At 42.2% G+C, this 27,424-nt stretch overlaps 1 protein-coding gene across 1 annotated transcript; it reads left to right on the top strand.

Annotated features, from left to right (window-relative positions):
* Positions 1-613: 613 nt before the first annotated feature.
* Positions 614-26,490, top strand: LOC136772081 (coiled-coil domain-containing protein 146). The gene is made up of 19 exons (XM_066724773.1): positions 614-727; positions 3,233-3,445; positions 7,186-7,268; positions 7,470-7,679; positions 12,209-12,266; positions 12,349-12,525; positions 15,016-15,089; positions 15,184-15,411; positions 15,559-15,745; positions 17,879-17,971; positions 18,139-18,309; positions 18,645-18,733; positions 19,005-19,169; positions 19,860-20,084; positions 20,181-20,409; positions 25,471-25,599; positions 25,710-25,847; positions 25,974-26,201; positions 26,290-26,490. Exons 2-19 carry the CDS (start codon positions 3,245-3,247, stop codon positions 26,488-26,490), a joined length of 2,886 nt encoding a protein of 961 aa, XP_066580870.1. The 5' UTR covers positions 614-727; positions 3,233-3,244.
* Positions 26,491-27,424: the final 934 nt, after the last annotated feature.

The following is a 27,424-nucleotide window of genomic DNA, read 5'->3' as shown; positions in this document are numbered from 1 at the left end:
ATTTTTTCAGCTTGTTTCCATGGAAAATAATGGTGCAGATAAAGTTCAATTAATTTATGGTTTAGCAAAACTTTATTTGTATTTTGGGTGTGTGTTAAGGTATATATAGTTTGTGAAGACAATTCACTAGGCCTCTTCTATATTATACACATAATTATGCTATAAAACAATCACTTAAGCATCCTCAAAACAAAATGCTTAAAAATAACATTAAATTAAGGATTTTTTAATGTAAAAATGCAGAAAGTTTTCGGAATACCATTAGGGGATAGAATATACAGTGGCAAGAAAAAGTATGTGAAGCATTTGGAATTCATTGTAAGTAATGACCGAGCTCCGCCCCTCCGAGCTCAAACAGCGGCTCTCCACCGCGGGGGGCTCGACACTGCACTCCTGTCACTGAGGGCTTGCGTCACTTTGCAACGTGCAACGTCATCACACCGCAATGAGCCCGCTACACTCGCATTACGTACTGAAACCAGGAAGTCTGGGGACCCCGCTCGTTCTGATTGGCTGGCCTGTACGGCGGAAATGCGCGCACCAATCAGAGTGAGGCAGTCTGTGACGGTGCGTTGTCATGGGAGCCCCTCACGCAGCCGCAGCCGGTCCGAGATTGACGCGGTTTCACGTTTTTTGTTTGTTTTTGTATATTTAACATGATAAATTGAATATATTAAGTTTGGAGGCACTTATAGTTGAAGGTGTTGTTTTCAAAACGATTACCCGTGTAAGTAAATTAGCCAGGTCTTCGTAAATAAGTGTGAAGACGAATATATTCCTATAAAGACATTAGTTTCATATACACAGCAGGCATATTTCATTAATCGCTAAACTCTGGAGTTAACATTGTCATAAGGGGTATGAATCGGATCTTAATTTGACTCTGAGGTATTTTATTCGGAAGGTAAGGTTGTATTTAACCAGTTTTGTGTACTGATATTTTTGGAAACAATGAAGAGTTTGAGCAACGGGATTTCAAAGTAATGTATTCTGTGCAACTGACGAAACCTACGGAAGCTCATTAGCGCCATAGAGAAAAAACATAATTGCGTTAATACGGCCTAAAATCGAGTTATTTCGTAATAATGATTGCGTTAATATGATATAATAGTCTACTGCGCGTTTTTCGCATATTATTTGCAGAGTTTGTTTTTAGATTCAGATTATTCTATAGCAGCTCAATAATATATTACAATTATTATGTGTTTAGTGGCAGGGTGTTAATACTTGGTTTCACCCTTGTTGAATTGTAATAGCATTCAACCATGGATATAAATTAAAATGGTAGAAATAGCAGTAATTCAAATGAAAAGCTTAATATACGTATTTGGGTTTTCATTTGGCATAATGATTAAGGATGCATATTTAGTGGTAGCGACAGTGCCATAAAATCTGATCACTTTTAGACATCATGATGACAGGAATTTGAAGTTTGAAGTACACTTGTTTCTAGTAGATGGCAGCAGCTGTGAACAGTTTGTCAAGAAGTGCTGCTGTGGTTGACGGGAAAACACTTTTTCTTGTGTTGGATGAAATACATTTATGAGAGAGTTTTGTTTGCTTTCGATATCATGATATCATTCAGAATCCCAGACCATTGCATTTGTAATTACAGCCAGGGTGAATGTGTCATGTGTAGGTCCTTGCAAAACAAGTGGTTTCCCATGTCGCTACATTTCTTCGTTTACTTTCTCATAATCATCATAGAAATAAAAAAACATGCTAGTCATCACTGTCATATCTGTGCCCCCTGTACAGTGGATCTCTTTCCATTTTAACAGGCACAGACACAGAAACAAACAAATAAACACATTTAAAATATTAAATAATGGTTGTATTTTGATTTAACCAACTGAGCATAACAGTGAGGCACACAGATGGCTTTGCTACACATAGTCTTAGCCCCTTCAAAGTATTGATTCCAGATAGCAATCTGATTTGACTTTAATAGCAACCATACCATCTTAAGATGGCAGTATTAGGCTTAATTAAATACATAAAACATGCTAGTATAGTATTTATTCTCCAAGGGAATGTATTGGTTCCTTGATATAATATCCACATATTATGTGGTTTTGAAAAAAAAATATTCCAGATCTTGCTTTTCACATCTGACAAGCCTGGTACCAGTGGAATGCAATTTTACATTATATTAAAGACTTTGAACACTTAGTTCTTCTTATTATGATGAAATAAGTTAGCACACAAACTTTTTCAGAGTCATTAAAATCCAGACACAATTGATGACAGATGTGGAAAAGTAGTAGTAGTAATGGGGGGTAAATTAGCTGATAATAAATTATATTAAAAATGTACTATCTGGACTGAAGCACTTAATTGTTATATTTATATAAGTCTCCTATTATGAAATAGTTTGACTGCCAAATGTTAATTAAATGTACCCACCTCGAAGCACAGACAATGCAGTGAAACTGAATTATCTTGTGAGATCAGAAACTACAATTTAAAGGAGTTGCTATTATTATTAGTCATCAGAAAACTCCTACGTACATATTATGCAGGACTTGTTTTTTCTACGTGACTTAGCAGCACTGTTTTCATCCATTTGGTACAGTCCAATACTACCAGCTGTTCAGCCTTTTAATTGTCTGTAACAAGGCATGAGGTATTCAACATAATTTGTAGTGTATCAAGAAACACAAGACTGCCTCTTCAAAGCTAGATCATTTGCCTCTCTTCACGTAATACCAATAGCAGTCAAAGCTTTCCAGGTTACCTAAGAACTGCATCTTTACTTGTTTTGTTATTATGTTACATGGTTTCATAGTATTTTGTAAGTATTGTGTCAAGGCAAGGCTGGTCTAAATTAATTGTACTGCAGCTGACTGTTCACCAAACCCCTCCTTAAGATCCTGCTACTTTATTGATGACTCCCCCTACTAGGTATTTAGGAATAGCCCCCTGGGGCACATTTGAAGTAATGGCACATGTCGGTTGAAAGTACAATGTCAAAGCAGAGGTGGCATCAGATCAAAGCTATTTCAAATCTCTGCGGTGCTTATGCACGTCCAGTGGTGGGTGAGTAATTAAATGGAGGCCAGTGTTTTCCTGGTGATTTGTGCATGAATATATGAAACAGCTTTCTAACGAAGGGGAGATACAGCACTTGGCAAATACCTTACAAAATCCCACCTCCCTGAAAGTGTCCAGAAGAGAGGAGTGCTGCCAAAGAGCCTTCTCTTACCCTGTCATCCATCTGTTTCCTTTACAGAAGCCACCTGCCATGAGCCACAGGGGAGACAGCATCCCTGTCAGTGAGGAGGAGGAGGAGGAGGAAGAAGAGAGGGAAGAGGAGGAGGAGGAGGAGGAAGAGGAAGAGCGCACTGAGAGGGAGAAGCCCATTGCAATTCCTCTCCATGTGAACCTCCATGAGGAGGGGCCAGCAGACATTTCCTCAAGCCCTGCATTGCAGTGCCTCGATGAGGTTAGACGATGCTAATAATAATAACAGTACATTGGTTAGGGGTGAAATGACCAAGCTTAGCTGTTTGCGGCTCCTAAACAAATTCCGATCAATATCCCCTTGAAAAGGCAATGCAAATTTAACAGGAGAAATAATAAAATGATTACTGTCTCTTTATCTCAAAACAAGTTATAATTCAGAAATCGTTCGTTTATCGCAGTGGTTACTTAACTTGGGCAGCTGGTTTGCTGCTTATTCTAGGAATGAATAGAAAGACTTAAAGCCTCATTAAATACGTGATGCTAAAATATAGTGTAACTTTTGCCTTATGTGTTGTGATATTCATCCAGACAGTTACAAACTAATTATAAAGGTTATGCTTAATTTCAGTGCCTTCAATTCACACTTAGGAACATACAATTTTCATGATGTGGTACAAGGGTGATTGATGGCGAGGGGGATCGAGGGGGAGAAGAATACTTTTAATTAATTTAACCTCGTGCTCTTTGTGTGTTGCTTATTAAGAGAGAGAGAGATGTCTTACTGGGAGAAGTCTCAAATCCTTAATGGAATCAGTGTAATTAGTACACATGCAGCAGTGTCAGCAAATCAAAAAAGATGATCTGGTGTGCAACCTGTAATTGACTTCATCTTAAAATACATACATAAAAATACATTTAGGCAGAAGGGGAATTCAGTGTTGACCAAAAAGACAACCAACAATTTACAAAGTCTAAAATAACGTGTTTCATGAACAAAAGATAACAGTTTAGTATTTGTTTTAATATTCAATAGCTATTTAATTATTAGGAAGGAAAGTTTAAGCAAAAAAACAGAAACAAGAGGAAAGGACTTAAATTCATGCAGCTCTCCGTTATGGATGAACGAAAGCAATATTTTGCAGGTGGAAGTAAGCAGACCAAGTCCAAGCTTTATGAATTGCAAGAGCATCAAAGAACAATGTAATTATTTTCTCTCTGTCTGTTGATTCCACAAAGAACACGTCACCTTCCCTTGAATCAGATTTTTGGAAAGTGCCAGCACTGAACATGTAGACATGAGAAGAGATGAATGCCAAATGCCTATATCATTTTCCTACCATGTGCATGTACTGCTTGTTTTGGCGATTTGTATTTAAACAATCCTTAAATACCTACAAGCTTAAGTAATGCTATTATTGGAATAACCAGCCATAGATTTATATTGCACTATTCTGCTTTGTTGTCAAGCAAATTAGATACACAAGTTCACTGTGGCTGCGTTCGTACCGTCAGTGCTGCTCAACAGTGCTGGTCTGTATTGCTTTGTCCAGCAAAGTGTACAAATTGACACTTTGGAGAACTCTCTGAATAGTTTCACTTTCTAAGCACATCTTATTTCATTCAGACCAAACGTCACAGTAATTTTAAGCAGCGATGCTGTAAGTTTTAGACCATAATCTGACCAAATAGACACAGCTGTCATCGGGATTGCCAGTGAAGTTACAAATGCTCTTTTCATAAAATTAATTGTTTTTCATTTAACTCCATTAAATGCACCATTCATTTATAAATGTGTTTTCTTTCTGTACATTTGCACTTAAGTATCTTTAAAATATTTTGTATTACATGCTCCATTGCTGGCATTTAGATAACAAATATATAGCAACGTTTCTATAGTGAATACATCTATCCATCTATGTTTTTTCTATGCATTTAGTCAGAGAGAGAGGAAGAGGGATGTGGTATATATTGAGTGTTATTCTTGCCGTAAGCTTCGCAGTTGCTGTCCTTATAATAAGACAATGTGTTGGGGAAAAGAATGACTCCTGACTACATGTTACTCATTTCAAGAATATGAAGTACACTAGAAACATTTCATTTACCTATGTCAGGGCAAACTGTCTCACAATAATACTTGCTCTACTACATTTCTTGATTATTCATGGCGAGCACATCTGTGGCAATATCCTCAACATCAGCATCTCATATTTTTCTGTATGGTTAATATTGAAGCCATGTTGTTTTAATATTGAAGATTTTTCTTAATTCCAAGAATTTTCCAGTCTTAACAGTCACATTCAGAAGTCAAAGTTCATACTAAATTATTGGATGATCATTGTGTTACTTTATATTTTACATGTTTCTGCCTGTTGCCTAGCATGTTAGCTGCATCTCCTAGATTTAGTATCTTAAATTGTCAGTGTTTTGCTTAGGTTTTTGCAGCAACTTAACATAATCACAGAATTTTTTATAGCATTCTAATATGCATTAAATGGAGAAACTAGCTTAAGGAGCTGCCACCTACTTTTATAGCTGTCTCATTAATATCAGGCAGGGAGAGCAGTGCGAGCAGTTTGAGGAAGGGGTGGGTGTGAACCTTTTGCATAATAAGTTTGTGAGAGCGATATATTAGTTCTGTAGAAAAAAGGAAAACGGAACCGAGTAGGTAGGTCTTGGCTGAATTACAATGCCTGTCAGTCAGTCCTTTCCTCTGAACATTGAGATCACTCTGTACAAAAATAGTTATTCTCTTACGATACTTACTGTAACTTTGTTGTTGTTTTGTAACATGCATGTAAGAAAGTTACATTGTTTTGAGGTTAATCATATATAACTGGTGCAATTAAATATATATATATGTGTGTGTGTGTGTGTGTGTGTGTGTGTGTGTGTACACATATATTAATCCTCTCATCCTAGTTTTACATCTGCTGAACAGTCTGCTTCCTGTTCATTCCTTAGACCTTAAACACATATATTAAACCATAGCGGTTAGAACTGCCTGTTCATGTGATTAGATCTCAAGGTGAGGTAATAGTCTCATTTTCCAAAAGTTGTAGTGTACAACATTAATTTAAATATTACAGGTTAACCTTTACATAGTCATGTCGGCTCAGAACTGAGTCTGGATTGAAATGAACAATGCCATTATTTATGTTGTGTTTTTATTTAATTAAATGTTTAGTTTCATTTAAACTCGGCAAAAGGTTTGTTTCCGTCACTCCAGTAAGTAAAAGGCTAAGGCACATCCCTCATAGCCTCTGTATGTATGTTGGAAAATCTTAGAGGCATATTTATTTTAATTTATTTTCTTATTTTTTTTGTATCTTGATTATGAGAGCAAACAGATGTTTTTGTCCTTTGTGTAATTGTTGATTCCCTCCAAACTTTTCTTTTGGACGGATCCTGAAAATGCTCTTAGAAGATGCTACACGTCATGCAAGCTTTAGTGTGTGGACAGAACACAACATTCATTATTGTGTGTCAGTACAGCATGGTTGAGTTCCCATAACTGAGCCTTGTTACCTGCACAGTTACCATTGTCTGACAATCTTACTGGTCACCACAATGTTTTTATCTATATATAGCCCAGTGTGTGTATAATACATATACAGACACATTACATTTCATGAGACCTATTTAAACCCTAGAAGGTGCAACAAATCATCTGCAGAAGGTTGGAGGGTTGGGATTATTCTATTTTTTCCCCTCTCAGGCCCCTGGCTTACTGAACACGTTAATTTCCCTGAGAACATAACTTTCTCCTGTATTAAGACACACTGTCAATCATCCACCAACGTTTAATACCTTTTCTATGAGAAGTTGCACAGCTGAGGAGAGTGTCTATATGATGGCTATATATTCACAATGTACAGTTCCCAAATGTGTGTAGAGGGACCAACATGACATGTCAAAAGCTACACTGAGGTAATTTGATCAGAAAATGTGTGGACAGTTTGTTTGGGGTTATGATTATTATAATATTAATTATTCATGTAGCTGTTCTCTGCGGGAAAGATCTCTGGAAACCGAGAGGCCAAACTGAAGGCCAGCTTCACTCTGCTGCACAACACTTTGAAAAGGTAAGAAATTAGATCTTAGGCAAGACCTCAAAATCTCCCACAAGCAAACTCTAAAATGGAATCAGCCTACCCTAATCTTAAGATACCACAGGTTCATTATTAGTATTGTGTGTGTTTGTGTGTGTGTGTGTGTATGAATTATGTGTATGCTTGTGTCACTGTGTGTGATCGTGTGTGACTGTGTGTGATGGGGCTCTGCAGCACACAGCAGTCTGAGATCCAGAGGCTCCAGGATGCCAAGCGCTTGAGTGCGGAGCTGGAGAGGCAGCAGAAAGAGCTGCTGCAGGAAGAGCAGTTCCCCGAGGGCCCAGACACCGAGGTGCGGAGCATGAGGGAACAGCTGCTCCGCTTCCTTAATGACCTGCGGGTGGCCGAGGAGAGGGAGTACCAAGTGCAGTACGAGCTGGACTGGTAAGAGTCTCTGCACCCGCGGCACAACCACACTGTTAGGAGCATGAATCATGGCCCTCTCTTTGCCTTGATGTTCTGTGGCCCTCCAGCGGTAGGTCCGTGTTGGCTAATCCATGTGTGTTTCTGTGGGCTGGACTGACTTCTCCGGCGGTCATTGACCTCGGCCACTTCTGATTAGATTAGACGGTGTTAGTGTGTGTGTTTAGATTAAACAAAAAAGAGTTTGTAAATGATCCAGTGCTTCTTTGATTATTCTGATTTAACTTGAGGAGATCAGAAACATCACTGTAAAGCCATTATTATAGCCATGAAGTATTAAGATGCCAAAAGCAGTTTTTTTTGTTTTCTTTAATTTACCTGAACTAAGACTACAAAACGTTTCACTACACAGCTTAAACCTTACAGAACCAATTTACAGACGTGCTCAAATCTGTTGGTACCCCTCCACAAAAACTGAAGTTTGCACAATTTCCTCTGAAATAACTTGAAACTGACAAAAGTTATTGACATCCACCATTGTTTATTCCATATTTAATAGAAATCAGATTTTGCTTTTGATTTTTGTTTTCCAACATAATATTGTAAATAATAAAGCAAACAAATGAAAATGGCATGGACAAAAATGATGGGACCCTCAACCTAATAATTTCTTGCACAACCTTTAGAGGCACTGCAATCAAATGTTTTCTGCAGCTCTCAGTGAGACTTCTGCACCTGTTTACAGGTAGTTTGGCCCACTCTTCCAGAGCAAACTGCTCCAGCTGTCTCAGGTGTGATGGGTGTCTTCTCCAGACTGCGAGTTTCATCTCTTTCCATAGATGTTCGATAGGATTCAGATCAGGACTCATAGAAGGCCACTTCAAAACAGTCCAACATTTTGTACTTATCCATTTCTTTCAAAAGTGGAGTCCTCCTGGGTCTTCTTCCATGGAGGCAACTTTCACTCAAAAAGCGACAGATGGTGCGATCAGAAACTGAAGTACCTTCACCTTGGAGTTCAGCTTGTATCTCTTTGGCAGTTATCCTTGGTTCTTTTCTTGTCATTCGCACTGTCCTTCTGTCCAATCTGGGGTCAATTTTCCTCTTGCGGCCGCACCCAGGGAGGTTGGCTATAGTTCCATGGACCTTGAACTTCTTAATAATATTTGCAGCTGTTGTCAAAGGGACATCAAGCTACTTGGAGGTGGTCTTGTAGCCTTTAGCTTTACCATGCTTGTCTATTATTTTCTTTCCGATCTCCTCAGATAACTCTCTCCTTTGCTTTCTCTGGTCCATGTTCAGTGTGGTGCAGCACAGTGACTACTTTCCTCCATTTAAATGACTGATTACAAGATTGGAGACATGTGATACTAATTAAAGAAACTAATTAGTTTGAAATATCACTATAATCCATGTATTATTATCTTTTCTAAGGGGTACCAACAAATGTGTCCAGGCCATTTTAGAATATCTTTGTATAATGAGAAATAATTAATCTCTTTTCACATCTTCTTTGCTTTATTCTATGACATACCAAAGTCATGCAAGGATACATGATGCAATAGCTTTTCATTTGTGCACGTCTGTATATGTTTAACATGTGGTAGAAACGTGTGATAGTCACTGTCATAAGTCAGAATTTGACCCTTTTGTGTACATTTTAGATATATGGGATGTATTTTAAATATATTTATATTAAGAGTAACTAAGATGTAGTTACTGAGTACGTACTATGTTAATACACTGTACTTAGAGAGACCTACTATGAGTGCAATTATTATTTATTTATTATCTTTTTTTGTATTTGCCCTTGTTTTATATTATGTCTGCATAGGGTTTATGTAGAGAAGGTAATTATGAGAGCTCTTGCACAGACTACACTGTTGCAAAAGACTAGTGCAATAAGCTATTTATTGTAAATCTATACTGAGGGGTTGTAAATGAGTTATGTAACTAATAACGTCAAATTTAAGAAAGCAATATTTTTTTCTTCTGTTGGATCAAATGTATTAAAAGCATAATAAAGTACAATTTATTATTATTATTATTATTATTATTATTATTATTATTATTATTATTATTATTATATATAGTATTATAATTATAATTATTATACAAGTTGTTTTACTGCTGGAAAATTGTTTTTAGTACAGTGTTTCCACAGAAGATAGCAATGTTAACTGTGAAACTAAAACGTCCAAATAATTCAAAACTGATTTGGTTTTGTAATGACATTTGAATCCTCTTTTTATTGTAATCCTAAAAGTAAAACATTAACATGAATTGGTCGAATTAGTTTTTATTAACCAGTAAGCATGCCTGCAGACAATTTAAACCTTACAAAAGTACTAATGGGCATTTACCATCTTTTTTCTTTTATGTATGTTGTTTGTTTAGTTGGTTGAAACTTATCAGCGCACATTCAACTAACCAATTCCATGAGAAAGTACACAGAGATCTGTATAAGCGTACCTTCGGCAAAAAAAACATTTCACCACAAATGTAAGATGCTGACCTATGGAAAACACAAGTCATGCAGTGCACAAGATGTGGTGAAAATGAACTCACAAAATGAACATACAACAGGATGAACTGAGCATCTGAATAATTCAATGACATTTCTTCCACACTGGTTGATGCTGCTGTCCTCTTTGTTGCATTGTAATGAAATGATGAACAACATCACCCAGATGCAATCTTTGTGGTGCTGTAATTCATACTTCTTTCTCATCTTATAGTAAATATGTGTGTCCTTATAGCAGTGATCTTGGCGAGTTATATCTGGTTTGATTCCCTCACTTTGAACATCCTGGCATACGACAGATGCAGAAACATATTTGGTTTGTATTCAAAGCAGCATACAGGAAATCTTTTTTTTTTTTTTTACTGTAGTGCATTGGGCTACAAATTTCAATGGCTGCTAAGTAGCATTCATGATCAATGTTTTAATCCTGATTTTCAAACACCTACTAACACAGAACAGGACACTCATGCAGATAGTTTAATGAACAAAAGTTAGTAAATGACGTTGATTACAGAGTGGCTAATAAATTAGAATATGTAGTTAAAGCTTGATTCATTATAAAAAAACAACAACAAAAACAGCCTTTATAAGAAATCCACACCTGCTCCTTCTGAAAATACAGATTTCTGTATTCTGTACGGGCCGGTCTGAGTATTTCACAATCTGCTCAGTTACTGGGATTTTCACGCACAACCATTTCTAGGGTTTACAAAGAATGCTGTGAAAAGGGAAAAACATCCAGTATGCGGCAGTCCTGTGGGCGAAAATGCCTTGTTGATGCTAGAGGTCAGAGGAGAATGGGCCGACTGATTCAAGCTGATAGAAGAGCAACTTTGACTGAAATAACCACTCGTTACAACCGAGGTATGCAGCAAAGCATTTGTGAAGCCACAACACGTACAACCTTGAGGCGGATGGGCTACAACAGCAGAAGACCCCACCGGGTACCACTCATCTCCACTACAAATAGGAAAAAGAGGCTACAATTTGCACAAGCTCACCAAAATTGGACAGTTGAAGACTGGAAAAATGTTGCCTGGTCTGATGAGTCTCGATTTCTGTTGAGACATTCAGATGGTAGAGTCAGAATTTGGCGTAAACAGAATGAGAACATGGATCCATCATGCCTTGTTACCACTGTGCAGGCTGGTGGTGGTGGTGTAATGGTGTGGGGGATGTTTTCTTGGCACACTTTAGGCCCCTTAGTGCCAATTGGGCATCGTTTAAATGCCACAGCCTACCTGAGCATTGTTTCTGACCATGTCCATCCCTTTATGACCACCATGTACCCATCCTCTGATGGCTACTTCCAGCAGGATAATGCACCATGTCACAAAGGTCGAATCATTTCAAATTGGTTTCTTGAACATGACAATGAGTTCACTGTACTAAACTGGCCCCCACAGTCACCAGATCTCAACCCAATAGAGCATCTTTGGGATGTGGTGGAACGGGAGCTTCGTGCCCTGGATGTGCATCCCACGAATCTCCATCAACTGCAAGATGCTATCCTATCAATATGGGCCAACATTTCTAAAGAATGCTTTCAGCACCTTGTTGAATCAATGCCACGTAGAATTAAGGCAGTTCTGAAGGCGAAAGGGGGTCAAACACAGTATTAGTATGGTGTTCCTAATAATCCTTTAGGTGAGTGTATATTCCCTTTATCTTTTTCCTGTATAATATAATATGAGGATCTGTGATGGGCTATGGCTAGGATTAAATCATAATTGTGACCCACCCACTGGCAGAAAACTACAAAACTGAACTACTTACTTAATTTGTTCTTTGTAATATTCTTCTTTCTTACAGGTTTGCAGTTCACCAATAGCTTGGGAGTCAGTCTTTATTTAGTCCAGCTCTATAACATCAGATTTATCTGTTTGGTTTTCAATTTTAAGAGTTCCCAGATCTAATGTTTTTAACCCGTGACCTCATTCAGAATATTCCTGGATTTTGTTGAATTGATATCTGCCACTTAAAAGAATGTATATAAACATTCAGCGTATTTTCTGTTTGTCTTCAGCCTACGTGAAGAAAAGAAAATCCTGGAAAAGGAGTCTGAAAGACTGCACAAGCCAGGCGTAAGTGTTGCAGTGTGGCATTTGAAATCGTAGATTAGGCTTTCCACAAACAGAACTAATCGAGGCTGGCTCTGCTGTTTAGGAGCTGGAGAAGAAGAGCATAGTGCTGAAGGAGAGCAGTCAGGAGCTGCGCCGAGAGTTTGCCCAGAGGAGGCCGGAGATCAAGGCTCTGCAAGAGGACATGGAGGCCACGCAGAGACACATCCAGCGTGAGCAGCAGGAGCTAGACAAGAAGAAGGAAGTCATCGAGAGCTGCGAGGTGAGTATCTCACTGGTGCCATGGGTTCTGTGTCACCTATCCCATGCTGAGAGACTGGGTTCATTTATTGGAGGGTTTCTGACTGCAGGGTGAGGCTCAGCTCTCTGTGTTTGCTACGGACGCAAGTCGTGGGCCAGCCGAGAGTCAGTCAAAAGCTGGGCAGTCCTAACTTGTGTGCAGCCCCGGAAATAGGTCGTTTTTGAGTGCCGTTTTCTCCCTCTGCTCAGGTCAAGTTTCAGTCTTCCATTTATAGAGTAGAACTTAGCAGTGGACCACGAGAGAAATGGTCACCAAAGAGACAGCAAGTCCTCCAAGTAACCTCTCCACATGCAGCAAAATCTAACTTTAACTGCAGGCAGCTCATATGCGGGAGTGGCAGCCCACATTGGTCGTGTTCAGGGAATAAAATTAGCCCCCGCCACCCGCAAATTGCAGGTAGATTTAGCCAGTGGCGGGTAAATCTGTCAATTTTACCAGCTAGTTTGTCAGGTAGCCAACAAGTGTACGGGAACTCAACTTGTTTTAATTTCTCCTAGTGTATTGGTCGATATGTTTCAAAATACGAATTCATTTGTTGACGTTGTAGTGTTGGTATCTTAGTTGATTTGGATTAAAGTGTTTTCGAATTATAATGGTTGCATTGACAAAGTGGACAATCGGTGGAATTCAGCAGGTCTGTGCATCTCTGCGGAAATCTGCGCTACAACGCACCCCATGGCTTCCTTACAGAGAAGCACATACGTGTATAATATGTGCAGTGCAATTAAACTACCACAAATCTACAGCTGGTATGCTGGTATGATTTGTGATAGAGACATGCATGTTTTGCTGCGTAGTGGAGATTCTGCTGAAAAGAAACGTGTGGTTTGTTCACATCGCGTCTTTGCTGGCGTGTGGTATTGACCAATGGAAAGGACGTTACTGTCTGTCATCATCCCTAGAGATTATATTTGTTACCCAATCCAAAGAACCTCTCTCAGCCCTGGCACTCTCAACTGATAAGGCAGGTGTTAGGTTATGCGCAGCTGCGAGAGCAGTGGTCAAAGTGCAGATGACAGAGAATGACTTTTACATTGTAGCTTACAAACAATGACTTTTAATGACAACATTAATTTTATTGACTTTTTAGGGTCTTAAAAAAATACTTTGAAATTGAACCCCAGAGAAGGGAGTAGCAGTGAAGAGCAAGAGGAGCATGAAGAGTGACAATGTGTCACCATATAACACCCCTTCTCATATGTTAGTTTAGTGTGTTGATACAGATCCCCATTAGCTGCCATGTTATTGCATATGTGATTGATTAATTTGAAAACGATGCTCCCACACAATGTCTCTACTTGCAAGTGTTATAATTCAATAGAATTCAATGTTTTTGTCAAAGACCTTATAACACTTGCAAGTAGAAACTGTGTGTGGGAGCATGTTTTTTCTATCCAGATCCTTTTCCCTCATATGCACCTGTCTAAGAGTATACAGGTGTGGGATTAGATTTTGTTATTGTGATTGATTAATTACCTGAATAAATGTAATGTTTTAACATGTTCACGACACATTTATACACCCTCATGTATTTTTGGTGATGTTTGCCTTTGGCTGGTAAAAATATCAAGTGACTGGTAAGTTTTTTCCTTCTACCAGATAGTGGCTAGTGGCCAAAAAAGAAAAAATTATCCCCTGGTCACGTTACTCAGAGGTAACCCGCAGGCAAGGCCTACAACGTTTGATATGGTTCTCCCTTTGCCTCAGTGGCATATCGTCTCTGTCTCGTATTGTATCCTGTTATTCTGCTACCTAAAAAAATTAAATGACACGCACACCCTTGAAAACAGTGCTTCTAGTCTACGTCTACTTAATTTGAACTCGTATTGAGTGTTTCTGCTGCCTTCCCCTATAGCCCAAAACTCTGTTAATACTACAGTTTTCTTTTTGTCGAGTGCAGTGCGTTAGCAGATAGGACAGGGCTGCTGTCATCATGCTCTCCCTGTAGTGATACTGCAGGTGTTGTCAGTGCATGGGGGAATGGACACATTCAGTGTGACTTGAGAACCATCTATTGTCCAACAGTTCACTCTGGTCAATAGTTCAGTGGCTGGCATGGAAAAAGGACAGTGTGTTTATTTGTTGAGCCCAGCCCATTTGACAAAGGACTGATTGACCTCCCAGTACACAGCTTTATACACAGTCCTGTTGAGCAGTTGACATTTAGAAGTGCTTTAGAGTTTCCAGTGATTGGGAAACATGAATCCCCCTTGACCTTTGATTCTGTCACAAGGATTTATTGGGCTTGTTTGCCTTGGCCCTTTTTCAACTCTTAAGGTTTAAAGTTTTTCTTCAGAAAGCTCTCTCTGTGTGTGTGTGTGTGTGTGTGTGTGCATGTGTGCTAATCATATGTGTCTCTGTGTTGTTTTTAACTTCAAAAAAAGTCCTGTGAAGCTGAAGTGAATGTCTACTTAAAGAAACCTCATATTTAAATATTGTGTTTGTTTTCAGAGTGAACTGGTCCGGCTACACACCATTCCCGGCCAGCTGGGGAAGGAGATGGAAGGATTAAACCGTAAGAAGATGTAAGTTGAGGAAAGAGTGAAATAAAACGCCGAACTGAGCTCAGAATTCAGCAGCAGTAGATCACAGATATGTGATGACGTGACGCTTTTCCAGGGACTTGGAAAAGAAAAAGGCGGAGCTGGAGGAGCAGGTGTGTGAGCTGACGGCCGAGCAGAGACGCACGGAGAGCCGGGGCCGGGCACTGGAGGAGGAGAGACAGGAGGTGATGAGGGAGCTAGAGGAGAGGAGGGGGCAGCTCAGGAGGGAAGAACAGCACCACAACCAGCTGCTCAAGGAAAAGGAGCTGGCCAAAGAGAAGGAGGCTATCCTGATGGGAGAGAGGTGGGGGTCTGAGAACCTGAAGGGAAAAGCAGAGGCCTTAGTGTGATGTACTTGAAAATAGAGAGCTAAAGAGTGTCCGTCCCTTAATAAAAAAGTGGTCTTGGGTCCTTTCTCCGGTGATGTTTTGAGTTCTGTTGGCCCTTTCAGAGCCGTCTTGGATATTAACCACCGTGACATCGCCCTGGAGAAGAAGAGGCAGCACGATATGCTGTCTCGGAATCTGAAGGAGGAAGAGCGACAGATGCGCAGCCTGAAGAAGGCGGAGCTGCAGCTGAAGCTGGCAAATGACGCCCTGGTGCAGACACAGTTTCTCCACAAGAAGGTCAAGTCGCAGGTGGGTAACCGTTCATTGACAAGCCCAGACCCTGAGAGGAGCGTGGCTGTGGCCGGGACTAGCACTGAAGGACAGATCCTCCTTTTGGGGGTGATGTAAAGGCCAAGTTGTTTCTGATTGATTGTATTAGTTGTGGACATAATTTTTACTTTATTTAATTGACACTTTCACACTCCTTGGAACGGAACACGGCACAACAGTCAGGACAAAAACAATATGACTGAAAAGCAATAGTGGTGCCTATAGATAACAAAGTCCTGCCCCCCCACATCATCCACACATGTCCTGTCGCAAGCGGTCCCGGAAACCAGGGAAAACAGGCCTGTACACTTGATATCGAAGCTGCGTTTGAAAATAGCAGAGGTACAGTGCATCCGGAAAGTATTCACAGCGCTTCACTTTTTCCACGTTACAGGCTTATTCCAAAATGGATTAAATTCATTATTTTCCTCAAAATTCTACAAACAGTACCCCATAATGACAACATGAAAGAAGTTTGTTTGAAAAAAAAAGCACATGTACATAAGTATTCACAGCCGTTGCCATGACACTCAAAATTGAGCTCAGGTGCATCCTGTTTCCACTGATCATCCTTGAGATGTTTCTACAACTTGATTGGAGTCCACCTGTGGTAAATTCAGTTGATTGGACATGATTTGGAAAGGCACACACCTGTCTATATAAGGTCCCACAGTTAACAGTGCATGTCAGAGCACAAACCAAGCCATGAAGTCCAAGGAATTGTCTGTAGACCGCCGGGACAGGATTGTATCGAGGCACAGATCTGGGGAAGGGTACAGACAAATGTCTGCAGCATTGAACCACCAGGACTCTTCCTATAGCTGGCCGCCAAGCCAAACAGCCAAATCGGGGGAGAAGGGCCTTAGTCTGGGAGGTGACCAAGAACCCGATGGTCATTCTGACAGAGCTCCAGCGTGTCTCTGTGGAGAGAGGAGAACCTTCCAGAAGAACAACCATCTCTGCAGCACTCCACCAATCAGGCCAAAAACATAAGAGCACGTTCTAATACAGAACTAATCTACAGAGGAGTAAACGCCTGACACAACTGCCTTTGATGTGGTTACTTTGTGATTTCCTGTGTTAGAGGACATTTTCAGAACAGTTGCGGTGTGCATTTGAAGGGTCTCCCAGAGTCTCTGCTTCAGCCTCAGCTTTGAGCCCATCTGTCCCGCCTGCAGATCTGGACTCCATATCGGTGTGGGCTCGAATTAGACCGCAGTGAAGAACCAGAGCTTTTTCCATGCATGGGATGTTAGTGAACTAGATATGATGTGTATGACATCACTGCAGGTCTCACCGTTACATATGCGGTGCATTGAGAGTCCAGTCCGATTGATTTCAAGTACAGCTGTGCTTCAGTTTTGATTTGCTTTAAAGCCAGTCCAGGCTCATGTGATACTATTACCTCATCTTTCCCTGGTGCATTATTTACAGGCATCATGGCTCGGTAAGGGGATTTCCATGTTAGTGATGTTCAGATAACGAAGCCTGTGTATGAAAATATACCACATTTTTAATACATGAAATGACCCATTTATACAGCTTTATTCTTACTGGAGAAATTGAGGTACAGTGCCTTGCTCAAGGGTACAACCGCAGTGTCCCCCACCTGGGATAGACACCATGACCCACTGCTCCACACTGCTGTATATGTTATCCAACAGAACAGTGTGTGTGTAGCTGTTGTTTTAACTTGTTTTCCAAACGCATCCTTTAGAATAATGGATAGATAATTCACAATGTTTGACCAGTGATTTTAAATGTTAAGTGTCACCAGTGCTCTATAATGAAGTAAAGCACCCACAGCTAATACAAAAAAGAAGCCATTTTGTCACTTAAAGGTTCTAACAGGTTATAGGGAAGGCTTTAAACAGTGTAATGAAATTCTATTGTCAAATTCAAGCCTCTTGAGGCTAAATCTGATCTCATGCCTTTGGAATGTTCTCTCAAATTTTATCTCATGTTGCAACCATAGAAATGTTGCTGAAAACACGTCTTTGCTTAGCAACATAATTCCATCTAAAGGGGCCTTGGGTAACTTAATTGGGCTCAAATCAGGCCAAATAGAGGCCTGAACTGCCAATTGTGTTGTCGTTGTTGTTTTTGTCACAGATGGAGGGCTTGCCGAAGGGGGATGGACTTTTAGAGCAGAGACAGGAATTGCAGAAAGAGGTTGAAATCCTTAAACATAACGTGGTACAGGAGGTAAGTGTGTGCTGATAATACTGGACTGCTACCTGCGGTTCGCATGTTTCATACAGCCGTCTGCAGCTGCAATTCAGTGCCTTCTCATGCCACCAGTTTGTGGAGAGTTTAGCTGACAGTGGGTCTCGGAGAGGCAGAGTGCAATGCCTGTGCTTGATGTGTCTCAGCAATCTCTGACGGAGCAGGAGGCCCACATGGTGGAGTACTGCCTGGCGCAGCAGCAGGATCTGGTGCAGGGCACCCAGCGGCACCGCAAGGAGCTCGCCCGCCTCACCTGCCTGACGCAGATCAAAGCCGACGAGAGGGAGCAGAAGTCCAGGGACCTGGTCAAGGTCAAGGTACTGGCGCAGGGGGCCCCCGAGAGGCCTCTTTGGTGTGATCGCACCAAAAGCTGCGTATCACGTGCAAAAGTACTGAAGACTAGAGAAATCCCTGTTTTATATTTATATTATGTAGAGTCTTGTGGACACTGTAGGTGATGAAAGTGAACCCTTTACCAGCCTTAACCACCTTGACAAGTGATGCATCCATAGCTACTCAGTCTTTACCTGCAGGAAAAAAACGGACTTGTTGGCATTCATTGATGACCTCTTCAGAGGAGGAAAAGCTTAGAAATGAATAGCAGCAGCCTCCGGATCAAGCTTTATGCCCTATCATTTTATCTTTTACACAGCAACAGTATGACCGCATCAAGCAAGAGCTGCGGAGTAGAAGCCTGGTGGTACAGGATCATAAGAAGCAATATCACGCAGTTCAATCCAGGTAACTGTCTTTGGAGAACATGTGAATGACTTCTGTGTGAACCGAGAAAGAAATATGGAGATGACTGACAAAGGAAGGACAAATATGTGACCTTTAACTCCTGTAAACCATCAGTGAAAGAGGTTCATATGTTTAGCCCAGTTATCATAATCCAGTGTGATTTAACATTATGCACAAATTATAATTTTAATATCTGATGAGGGATTATTGATTGTTTAAATGGGCACAGGTTGGAGTTGCAGGTGTAATATATCCTAACCCTATTTTCCAGGTTGAACGCATTTGCAAAGCTCCATGACATCATAAAGGACGAGAGGGACAAATGTGAGAACCTCATTCAGATGGCTTCGCAGAGGACCGGGGAAATGGGGGGGAAATTCAAGATCCTGGAGAACGAGCGTGAGATTTTGGAGACCAGTGCCTTTAATAGGGACAGGTGAGGGCAGGTTTCTCCCTGCGTGTGTTACTGTGTACCATGTGTATTTACATTCATTCATAGAGTCATAAAGGTAGAATATTTGTATTCCAATAATACCTTCCCAAGTAGGGTGTATTAAAAAGGCAGATTTAGCAGCCTTACTGAATTGTGCCTCTGTAACTTAAAGAGTAATTTAATGCAGACTTATAAAGTGTCTGAAAATGGTCTGTGAGGCACACATTGGGGAAATTTAAACAAAAACATAGATAAATCCAACTGGTATTGAAATGTAAACTTAAACAAATTTAGACATATAGTCAAGTATGGAAAAAAAATGCAGAGAAGTGGAGTTTTTAATGTGTTTCTCTTACAGACCCAATAGATATGTTCACTCGATTAACTTTCAGGGTTTAATGTCCCTCCTGTTCATGTGCAATGATTTGACGGGAATGTTTAGGTTTTTCATTGTGGTTTCTTGTGCAATCGTTTCAAGTTTAGTAAATACACGGTAAAGCCTGCTAAATTTAGGAGCTGACTCACTTGGCTGTTCCAGAGAAAACAGAATAGAAAGGCCTAATTTAAACACAGCAGAAAATGTTGATACCCATTTAAAAATGATGGTTTTAAAGATCTCCTCAGCTGGCAAATCAATTGCCTCTGTACGACCCCTCACCCCCGACACTCTCCCTCCCTGTGTCACCCTCACAGGCAGCTGCAGAGGTCCAAGCTGAAGCATCTGCACAGCCACATGGTCCGGGACAGCCTGCGGAAGGACATCTCCAGTGTGGGAAGGGTGCTGACCGAAAGGAGTGACAAGAGAGAGGAGCAGAAGCTGAACATGGGGAAGCTCACACACATGGTCAGCCAGGCCGAGGAGGCCCTGCAGCAGCTGCGCAGGCAGTACGAGGGCGCTGTGCAGAGTCGCAACGACCGGTGAGCGGCCCTCGTGCACCACACTGGGTGGACAAGCGTGTCTGACACGACACCGTCTCGCGTGCTCAGTCTGTGTCTGTGGTCGCTCCTTTCCAGGAGGGTGCAGCTGATCGAGAGGGAGGAGGAGCTGTGCATCTTCCAGGAGAAGGTCAACATCCAGGAGGGCCTGATTCGCGTCGGCAACGCAGAGCTTAAGACCATGGAGGAGGACGTGCGCTTCACGAAGATGCTGGTGTCCGAGGAGGCCCGGCAGATTGAGCTGACTCGCAGGAACCTGCCCAGTAAGAGGGCGCTGGAGCAGGAACTGGTCAACCTGCAGATACAGGTAGGAAACTTGACTTCTGATTTCCCAGATTTGAGTTAAGAGTTTACCATTTATAGACACGGCTGTATCTTGAGTCACGGTCGAGTGCTTTCACTTAATGGAGCCGTGCAGTCGATTCCATTACTAAAACAACCTCAGTTTAAAATAACTGTCAGGCAGAAGCGTGTGGATGATTTGAGATTGGGGATGTAGTTCAGACTGTGTGATTTGCTTTATAAAATTTAAAAAAATGGTCGATGTCAACAAACACACATTACTCATTCATTCAGAAGAACCATTCTACCTTCACAGAATTATATATATATCTCCAAAATGGGGTTGAAATCTGCATTAAAGCCCAGTCGGTGCAGCCTATTAGCAGTACTGAGACACGGGCTCACAGAATAACTAGGAGATGCCAGAGCAGCAGGACAGAGGATTAGGGAAGCCTTCCAGAGCATTCGAATGAGTCGGCAGGCACTGAACCATGTTTGCGAAGAGTAAAGAATGTAGTTTTGTAACTGTCCAGATATTCTGCTGTATTTCATGGCAAGATGTCTCTTTGGCAGCGCCAGTCTGGCACAGTCTGCCCTGTTCATGTGCCCCGGCACACTCTCAATGAACTGTGCATGAAGATCGCAAAACAACCGTCACTTCATCTGCTAAACATGCACACGCATTAACTATTCCTACAGTGAAGCTGACATTCCTGTTTTGCGGGCTACGTTATTCTTCAGGTCATATTATACCGTCCGATAGCTGGCTTTTCCAAAGAACTGGCATTTTGACCTTTTGTCAGAATCGCGTGTTTTCCACAGGGCTTCAGGGCTGACATTTGAGTTTGGAAACAGGAGTGTGTCAGCGTCCCCAGTGAGTCAGTAGAGTTGATCCAGCGATGCTGGCGAACATACGAGCCCTTTGTAGTTACGGGAACAAAACTGTCTGAGCCCAGAGGCATGTGGGGGCACCAGCAATGTCAGAAGTTGGTGTTTCTGTTGAATATGATGCAATTCCTGCGTGTTTACAGTCCCGACAGTCCTGTTTGCGGTAAACATATCAGCATGCATCGGAGTCTCTGACGAGTCTTTAAAGTCAAACAGATGTAGAGAGATGCTGAAGGGGAATGTAGAATTTGCAAGTGTGTTCCCCTTTTAATCCAAACTGGGAATGGTCTGTTCAATCAGCTCCCGAACACACACCACAGACGGGCCTGTGAAATTATCTGGGACAGCTTGGCACTACAGTCACTATGCTGGCTTCACTGCCTCCAGTCCAGGCCCATCAGCAACCTCACAAATCAGGCACATTACACACTCCCGGTGAAAGGCCCTGGCCGGGAGTCGTAGCGCTTACCACTGCTGGCTGGAGCCGCCACGCACAGGTGGCCCGAGGTCAACACTGGGATCTTTCTATGCTCTGGGCAGATCTCTGCTTAGGGAGCCACAGAGCCCAATTCTCCTCAAATTGCATATTGCAATAATTACATAAGACAACTCAAATTGAGGATACATTAAACACTTACACCGAACAGCCATAACATTATGACCACCTGCCTAATATTGTGTAGGTCCCCCTTTTGCCGCTAAAACAGCCCTGACCTGTCGAGGCATGGACTCCACTAGACCTCTGAAGGTGTGCTGTGGTATCTGGCACCAAGACGTTAGCAGCAGATCCTTTAAGTCCTGTAAGTTGCGAGGTGGGGCCTCCATGGATCGGACTTGTTTGTCCAGCACATCCCACAGATGCTCAATTGGATTGAAATTTGGAGGCCAAGTCAACACCTTGAACTCGTGATTCATCAGACCAGGCCACCTTCTTCCATTGCTCCATGATCCAGTTCTGATGCTCACGTGCCCATTGTAGGCGCTTTCGGCAGTGGACAAGGGTCAGCATGGGCACCCTGACTGGTCTGCGGCTACGCAGCCCCATACGCAACAAACTGCGATGCACTGTGTGTTCTGACACCTTTCTATCAGAACCAGCATTAACTTTTTCAGCCATTTGAGCTACAGTAGCTCGTCTGTTGGATCGGACCACACGGTCTGCCTAATATATCCCACCCACTGTCAGGTGCCATGATAATGAGATTATCAGTGTTATTCACGTCACCTGTCAGTGGTCATAATGTTATGGCTGATCGGTGTATTAACATTTTAAGGAAAAAAAAAAAGAAATGTTGGATACATTTTCTGTGCACATCATACATGATTTATAAGAATTATAGTGGCACATATTCAGGCTCTCCCTGGAGAATGGGAGGTGCTGCGCTCAGCAGATTGGAGCGACTTCCAGGAACCTCAGTACTGGAGCGCGATCATAACTCTCTGTGAAAACGGACAGCGTTGCACATCTGCTGTCAATGCGTCGGGCGCGTTCATGAAACTGGGGGAGAGAGGTGTAGCGTAAGGTACACTTATAAATTTCAATTAAAGAAGTGAAATTATAGTATCACCTTATCACGAATCCTGGAATCTTGTAGAACTCAATTTCTGTAATAATTGGACGCAGACACCAATTCCAAAGATATAAATTGTCAAATTTATTCAAAACCAAAAGACTAAATGTAGCACTACACTAATTATACAAAAGGGAAAAACTAATTAAAATTCAACTCTAGATCAACAAATCAAAGACAAATCACTTCCGTGACCAAATCAAAGACCATGGGATCGCATATGATAACACAAATCGTTAAACAAAAAAGGTTATAAACACATTGACTACAATACCGGTTAGTAAGACGAAGGTGAGTCTCTCATTAGTATTGTTAGTCAGACATTAAATAACTACGCAGGTTAGTATTTATGTCAGGTAACTTCTCGTTATATATATATCAGTCTCATTTACGTTTAGGTGCCAAGAGATCCTATCATTACTTGTTACAACAATTTCCTTTAACTGATTATTATTCAATGATTAAGGATAGGCAGGGCCACCAATAATCTGGTGTCTATTAACTTGTGTCAATTTCAGACTAAACAGTTAAACAGGAATGAGAAGATATTTCTCGGCATTGACAGATTTTATTTCTAAAATTATCAACAAAACAGTTGAATGCAACACACATTTATATTTAAGAAAACTAAATGATATTACACATTCTAGAGTTATGAATCACAGATTAACATTTCTAATTGATTTCTCAAATGTCATGCATCACAAACTCCAAACTGTTAAACTTATCTGAACTTCGTCGCAGAGAGGCCTCTCTGGCTTCGGGCTCAGATAACAGCACACGGCACGAGGTCCGTGTGGTTTGGAACAAAGGCACTCCGGTTCGGCTTTGTCCAAGAACTTCCACTCAGTCGATGCACCTGGAAGTTGGGGTTTTGCGAATGTAGAGTCTTTTCCAAACAGATTTTCCACTGGTTTGAAGGCTCCAAGGTTGTGCACAAAATCTTCTTTGTAAGCAGGGTTTCCACCGTAGTTACTTGAAGACAAAGTCTTTGAGGAAAGCAGGGCCCTGTTCGTTCCAAGGGTCAAGTTTCTTAAGACTCAAATAGCTATTTAAATGACTGAACACTTTCGTATACAGTCAACTTAGTCAATTGTCCAGCTGTAAAACTCCACTGATCAGGTGGGCACAGGCGGGCAGCGCAGTCTGTAAAGTTCTTTATTTAATAAAGTCCTTTAAAATAATTCTTCGTACGGCTCAATCTCCTTCTCCCAGTTTAACTCTTCTGTTGCCGGCAAAGACTTGGTTGGTTTCTGGTTCCGGTTCGGGCAACAGAGCTACAGGTTGAGCTGTGGCAGCGAGTTTCTGGTTCAGGTGAGAGAGAGAGAGAGAGAGAGAGAGAGACTGTGTGCGCTGTTCCTTATAGTCTGTCAGATCAATAGGTGATTGGTTCTTGAGTTTGTGAGATTGGATTTCGGTTTCAGCCCCCAGTGTCCTATTGGAGGGGGGCTTGATTTATGACTGATGTCAATCCATGCCATCTTTTGGAAATGCCGGTTGACCCGGGTTCGTAGCTCTGTGTCTGGATTTCAGCTCTCGTCCATTTCAAAGAGTTTTTATTACCTACAGGCCCCCTTCCCCAGACATCTCACAGCAGGATTCCAAACTATTTGGCCTATTCTCGGTGCCATCCTCCCAGACTGTCACTTTGATGTCAACCAGTCCCACGCTTTAAGGAAATCTGATAACTTTAGGGGGAGAGGTCTTCTTTGGATCAGTGCTTCAGCTCAGAGCTAAAATGCTCTTATCAAAATAACCCATCATAACGCTACAGAGGGTATGAGAATAGGGCAGTGATCTGAGGAATGCACATCGGCTTACGTTAAAGTCAGGCTGTAGCCTGCAGCACACTTCTTTCAAATATAAATTGGCAAAAAAAACTGAAGGACTAGTGTTGTTGTTTTACATAAACTGTCATTCAAGACCAATTTAAAGGCCTATTCCTGAACTGCATCTATAAATTCAAAGTAACGATTGTTTTAATTACATTTGCTCATCACATACCCAATTTACAAGATAGTGGTCAAGTTGCTACAAGTAAAACATGTTATTTTTTCCATCTTCTCTTTCACATTTTTTGTGTTTTGCAGAAGACCGGTTAATCCCTCTGTATTCTCCACAGGATGTGCGAATCTTCTCCGTGACTCTTCGAGTCAATATCTCACACCTACCTGTCTTGCAGTCAATGTGAAAGGACCTACTGTTGTAAAATACTACCCAAGAAAAGCAGAAAGACATTACCTAGATGTATTTCACAGTGTGGCCCGTCCAGACCACTCAGTCACAATGTTCAAGAGTTTCCCCCTATTCATTTGCAGGTCAATAAGGGCAAACTGCTTCATTCCCCGGCACCTTAACACAAGGAATGAGTATCCATCTGTGTACCTTTCGCTCCATTTGCCGAGTTACCCTGTGATTAATCCTGCACATGGGCAATGGTACTGTCAGTGATAACAAGGAGTGAAGCACTGATCCTGAACGGAACAGACAGTGTAGCCCTCTAACATAACTCAGCCCTGCTGGAGCCCAGTGAGTCTCGTTCCCTCAGAGCACCATGGGAGAAAACGGCCTCAACCTTGTGAGACACTGTATTTCTGCCTATGTAGCACTGTTGCTCTGTCCCCCAGCTTTCCAAGTGCCAGGACAGATGTCTGGAGCTGGAGAAGGCCCTGGAGGACCCTAGCAGGGAGAAGCACATCAGACTGCTCGAGGGAGCCGACCCCAAACGCAGCGAGCTCCTTGAAAAGATCAAACGGGTACCTGGGGACCACACGCCCTGTGCCCTCAGCGCGGTCGCATTGCTCTGCAGCCTGTGAGGAACCACCTTGTGTCAACGCTCTCTCTGCTCTGCTCTCTCCCCCACCAGCTGGAGCTGCATCTGGCAGAGCGCGAGCAACAGCTGCTGGAGAGGAATCTGGTGTATGAGCAGGTGGCCCGGCTAGCCCAGCGCCTCAGCATCAAGGAGGAGGATAGCCGGCCGGACGCGCTGGCTCTGGCCAAGAAGGTCGGTACGGCACGGGGCACGGGGTACGGCATGCGACACACCATATTGATATTTTGAACCACAGGCCGTGGATTCCCAGAGGACCAGAATATCAATATGGCGTGCGATTTTAAATCTGTTGCACAGGTGAACAGGCTGAAGGGACGCATCAGGGACACTACGCGGCGGATGATGGCGCTCATGGCGGAGCTGTCCATGCAGGAGACCCACAGCCTGGCGCTGCAGAAGGAGGTGCAGGACAAGGAGGTGCTACTGGAGGCCTGCCACCGGAGATTGGAGCAGGGCCTGCCACCCAGTGACGACATGGACATGAAGCAGGAGCAGCGGAGGGCCAAGTGCAAGGAGAGAGCCAGGGTGAGCATCGACCGCCTCTCTCCTTATATGCCTCTGCGTGTGGAGGCCGGGTGCTGACCCGTGATGGCTCTGCTCCTCTGTGTTGCAGGTGGCCGAGGAGGAGGAATGGCACCAGCTGCCCAGTGGGGTGTACACCAGCGCAGAGGCCCGGCCCAATGCCTACATCCCCCAGGATGACCCCCTGCCCGTGCCCCGGCCCTACGGAGCCCTGGCCCCCTTCAAGCCCAGCAAGCCCGGCACGAACCTCAGACACATCCGCAAGCCCATGCCCAAGCCCATAGAGATATAGCACGGCTGGGCATCGCACACGCAGACCGAGAGCAGGAGGTCAGTCCCCACCCACCACCCCTGCGCCGTGCGGAGACAGTTCACAATGTATGAAATTAGTTCTGTTTTAAAAAGGGATCTATGTTCATTTCTAAAGTGTGCAAGTGATTTTTCTTTCTTTGTTATTGGATTCATTATTCTGTGGGTGTGTTGAGTTGGGGAGTCTTTCATAAAATGTGAGAGTTTGTGTCGATAATGACATTGTCTGTTTCTGAAATCTCAGCTCTGTTAAGGGTTCATTCCTAAAAATCATCTTTAAAAACATAAATCTCTCTTCTGGCTGGAGGAATTCTGCACGGCAGTGGCCGGCGCTCATCTTAAAGGTGAGGTCAGTAAAACTGTATTAACCCTTCAGTCTCAGACTGGCGAGACGACTCGGGCCCAACTTCCCAAACACACTCAATAAGAGTGAGAAACGAAGGCCAGGAAGAGAAACTAGCTTTTAAACTAACACGTCAAAGTGCTGTACTGTACACTGCTCTTTAATGGGTTAATGAAGAGGCACAATCAGCAGCAGTATCAGTAGGAATGGAGGTCATGAATGCAGCTCTTACAATTTAGAATTGACATTTTATTTATTCACTGCTTAGAATAATAATACCAGCACTCACTTGTTAGAGAACTGAAAATGTATGTGGAAACATGGTATGATTACCAGAACTTTAATATAATTATTATTTTAGGATGATCCGATCTGATTATTGGAATGAACCTAGGAGAGAGCGAGACTACCTTCCACGGAGAAAAAAGGACAAATAAAATAATATGAACATTAAGAAGGAACCACACAGAGTAGCTCATGGAGCCCAATTCAGGAAGGAAGTGTAACCGATTGCTAATTAACCTGTAATTGGCAGCAGTGGGAATTCTACAGCTCTGTATATATCTTGCAGGGA

The sequence above is a fragment of the Amia ocellicauda genome, chromosome 15 (assembly GCF_036373705.1).
Source record: "Amia ocellicauda isolate fAmiCal2 chromosome 15, fAmiCal2.hap1, whole genome shotgun sequence".
Classification (NCBI taxonomy): domain Eukaryota; kingdom Metazoa; phylum Chordata; class Actinopteri; order Amiiformes; family Amiidae; genus Amia; species Amia ocellicauda.
Note: the sequence above shows the minus strand (reverse complement) of the source record. Positions and strands in the feature narration are given on the sequence as shown.

Bases quoted from the DNA above. Each gene is read 5' to 3' on its own strand.
- LOC136772081 (XM_066724773.1), top strand. From the start codon at position 3,245: ATGAGCCACAGGGGAGACAGCATCCCTGTCAGTGAGGAGGAGGAGGAG. The intron at 18,310-18,644 runs GTACTGGCGCAG...TCTTTTACACAG, and splicing joins GGGACCTGGTCAAGGTCAAG to CAACAGTATGACCGCATCAA. The intron at 18,734-19,004 runs GTAACTGTCTTT...CCTATTTTCCAG, and splicing joins TATCACGCAGTTCAATCCAG to GTTGAACGCATTTGCAAAGC.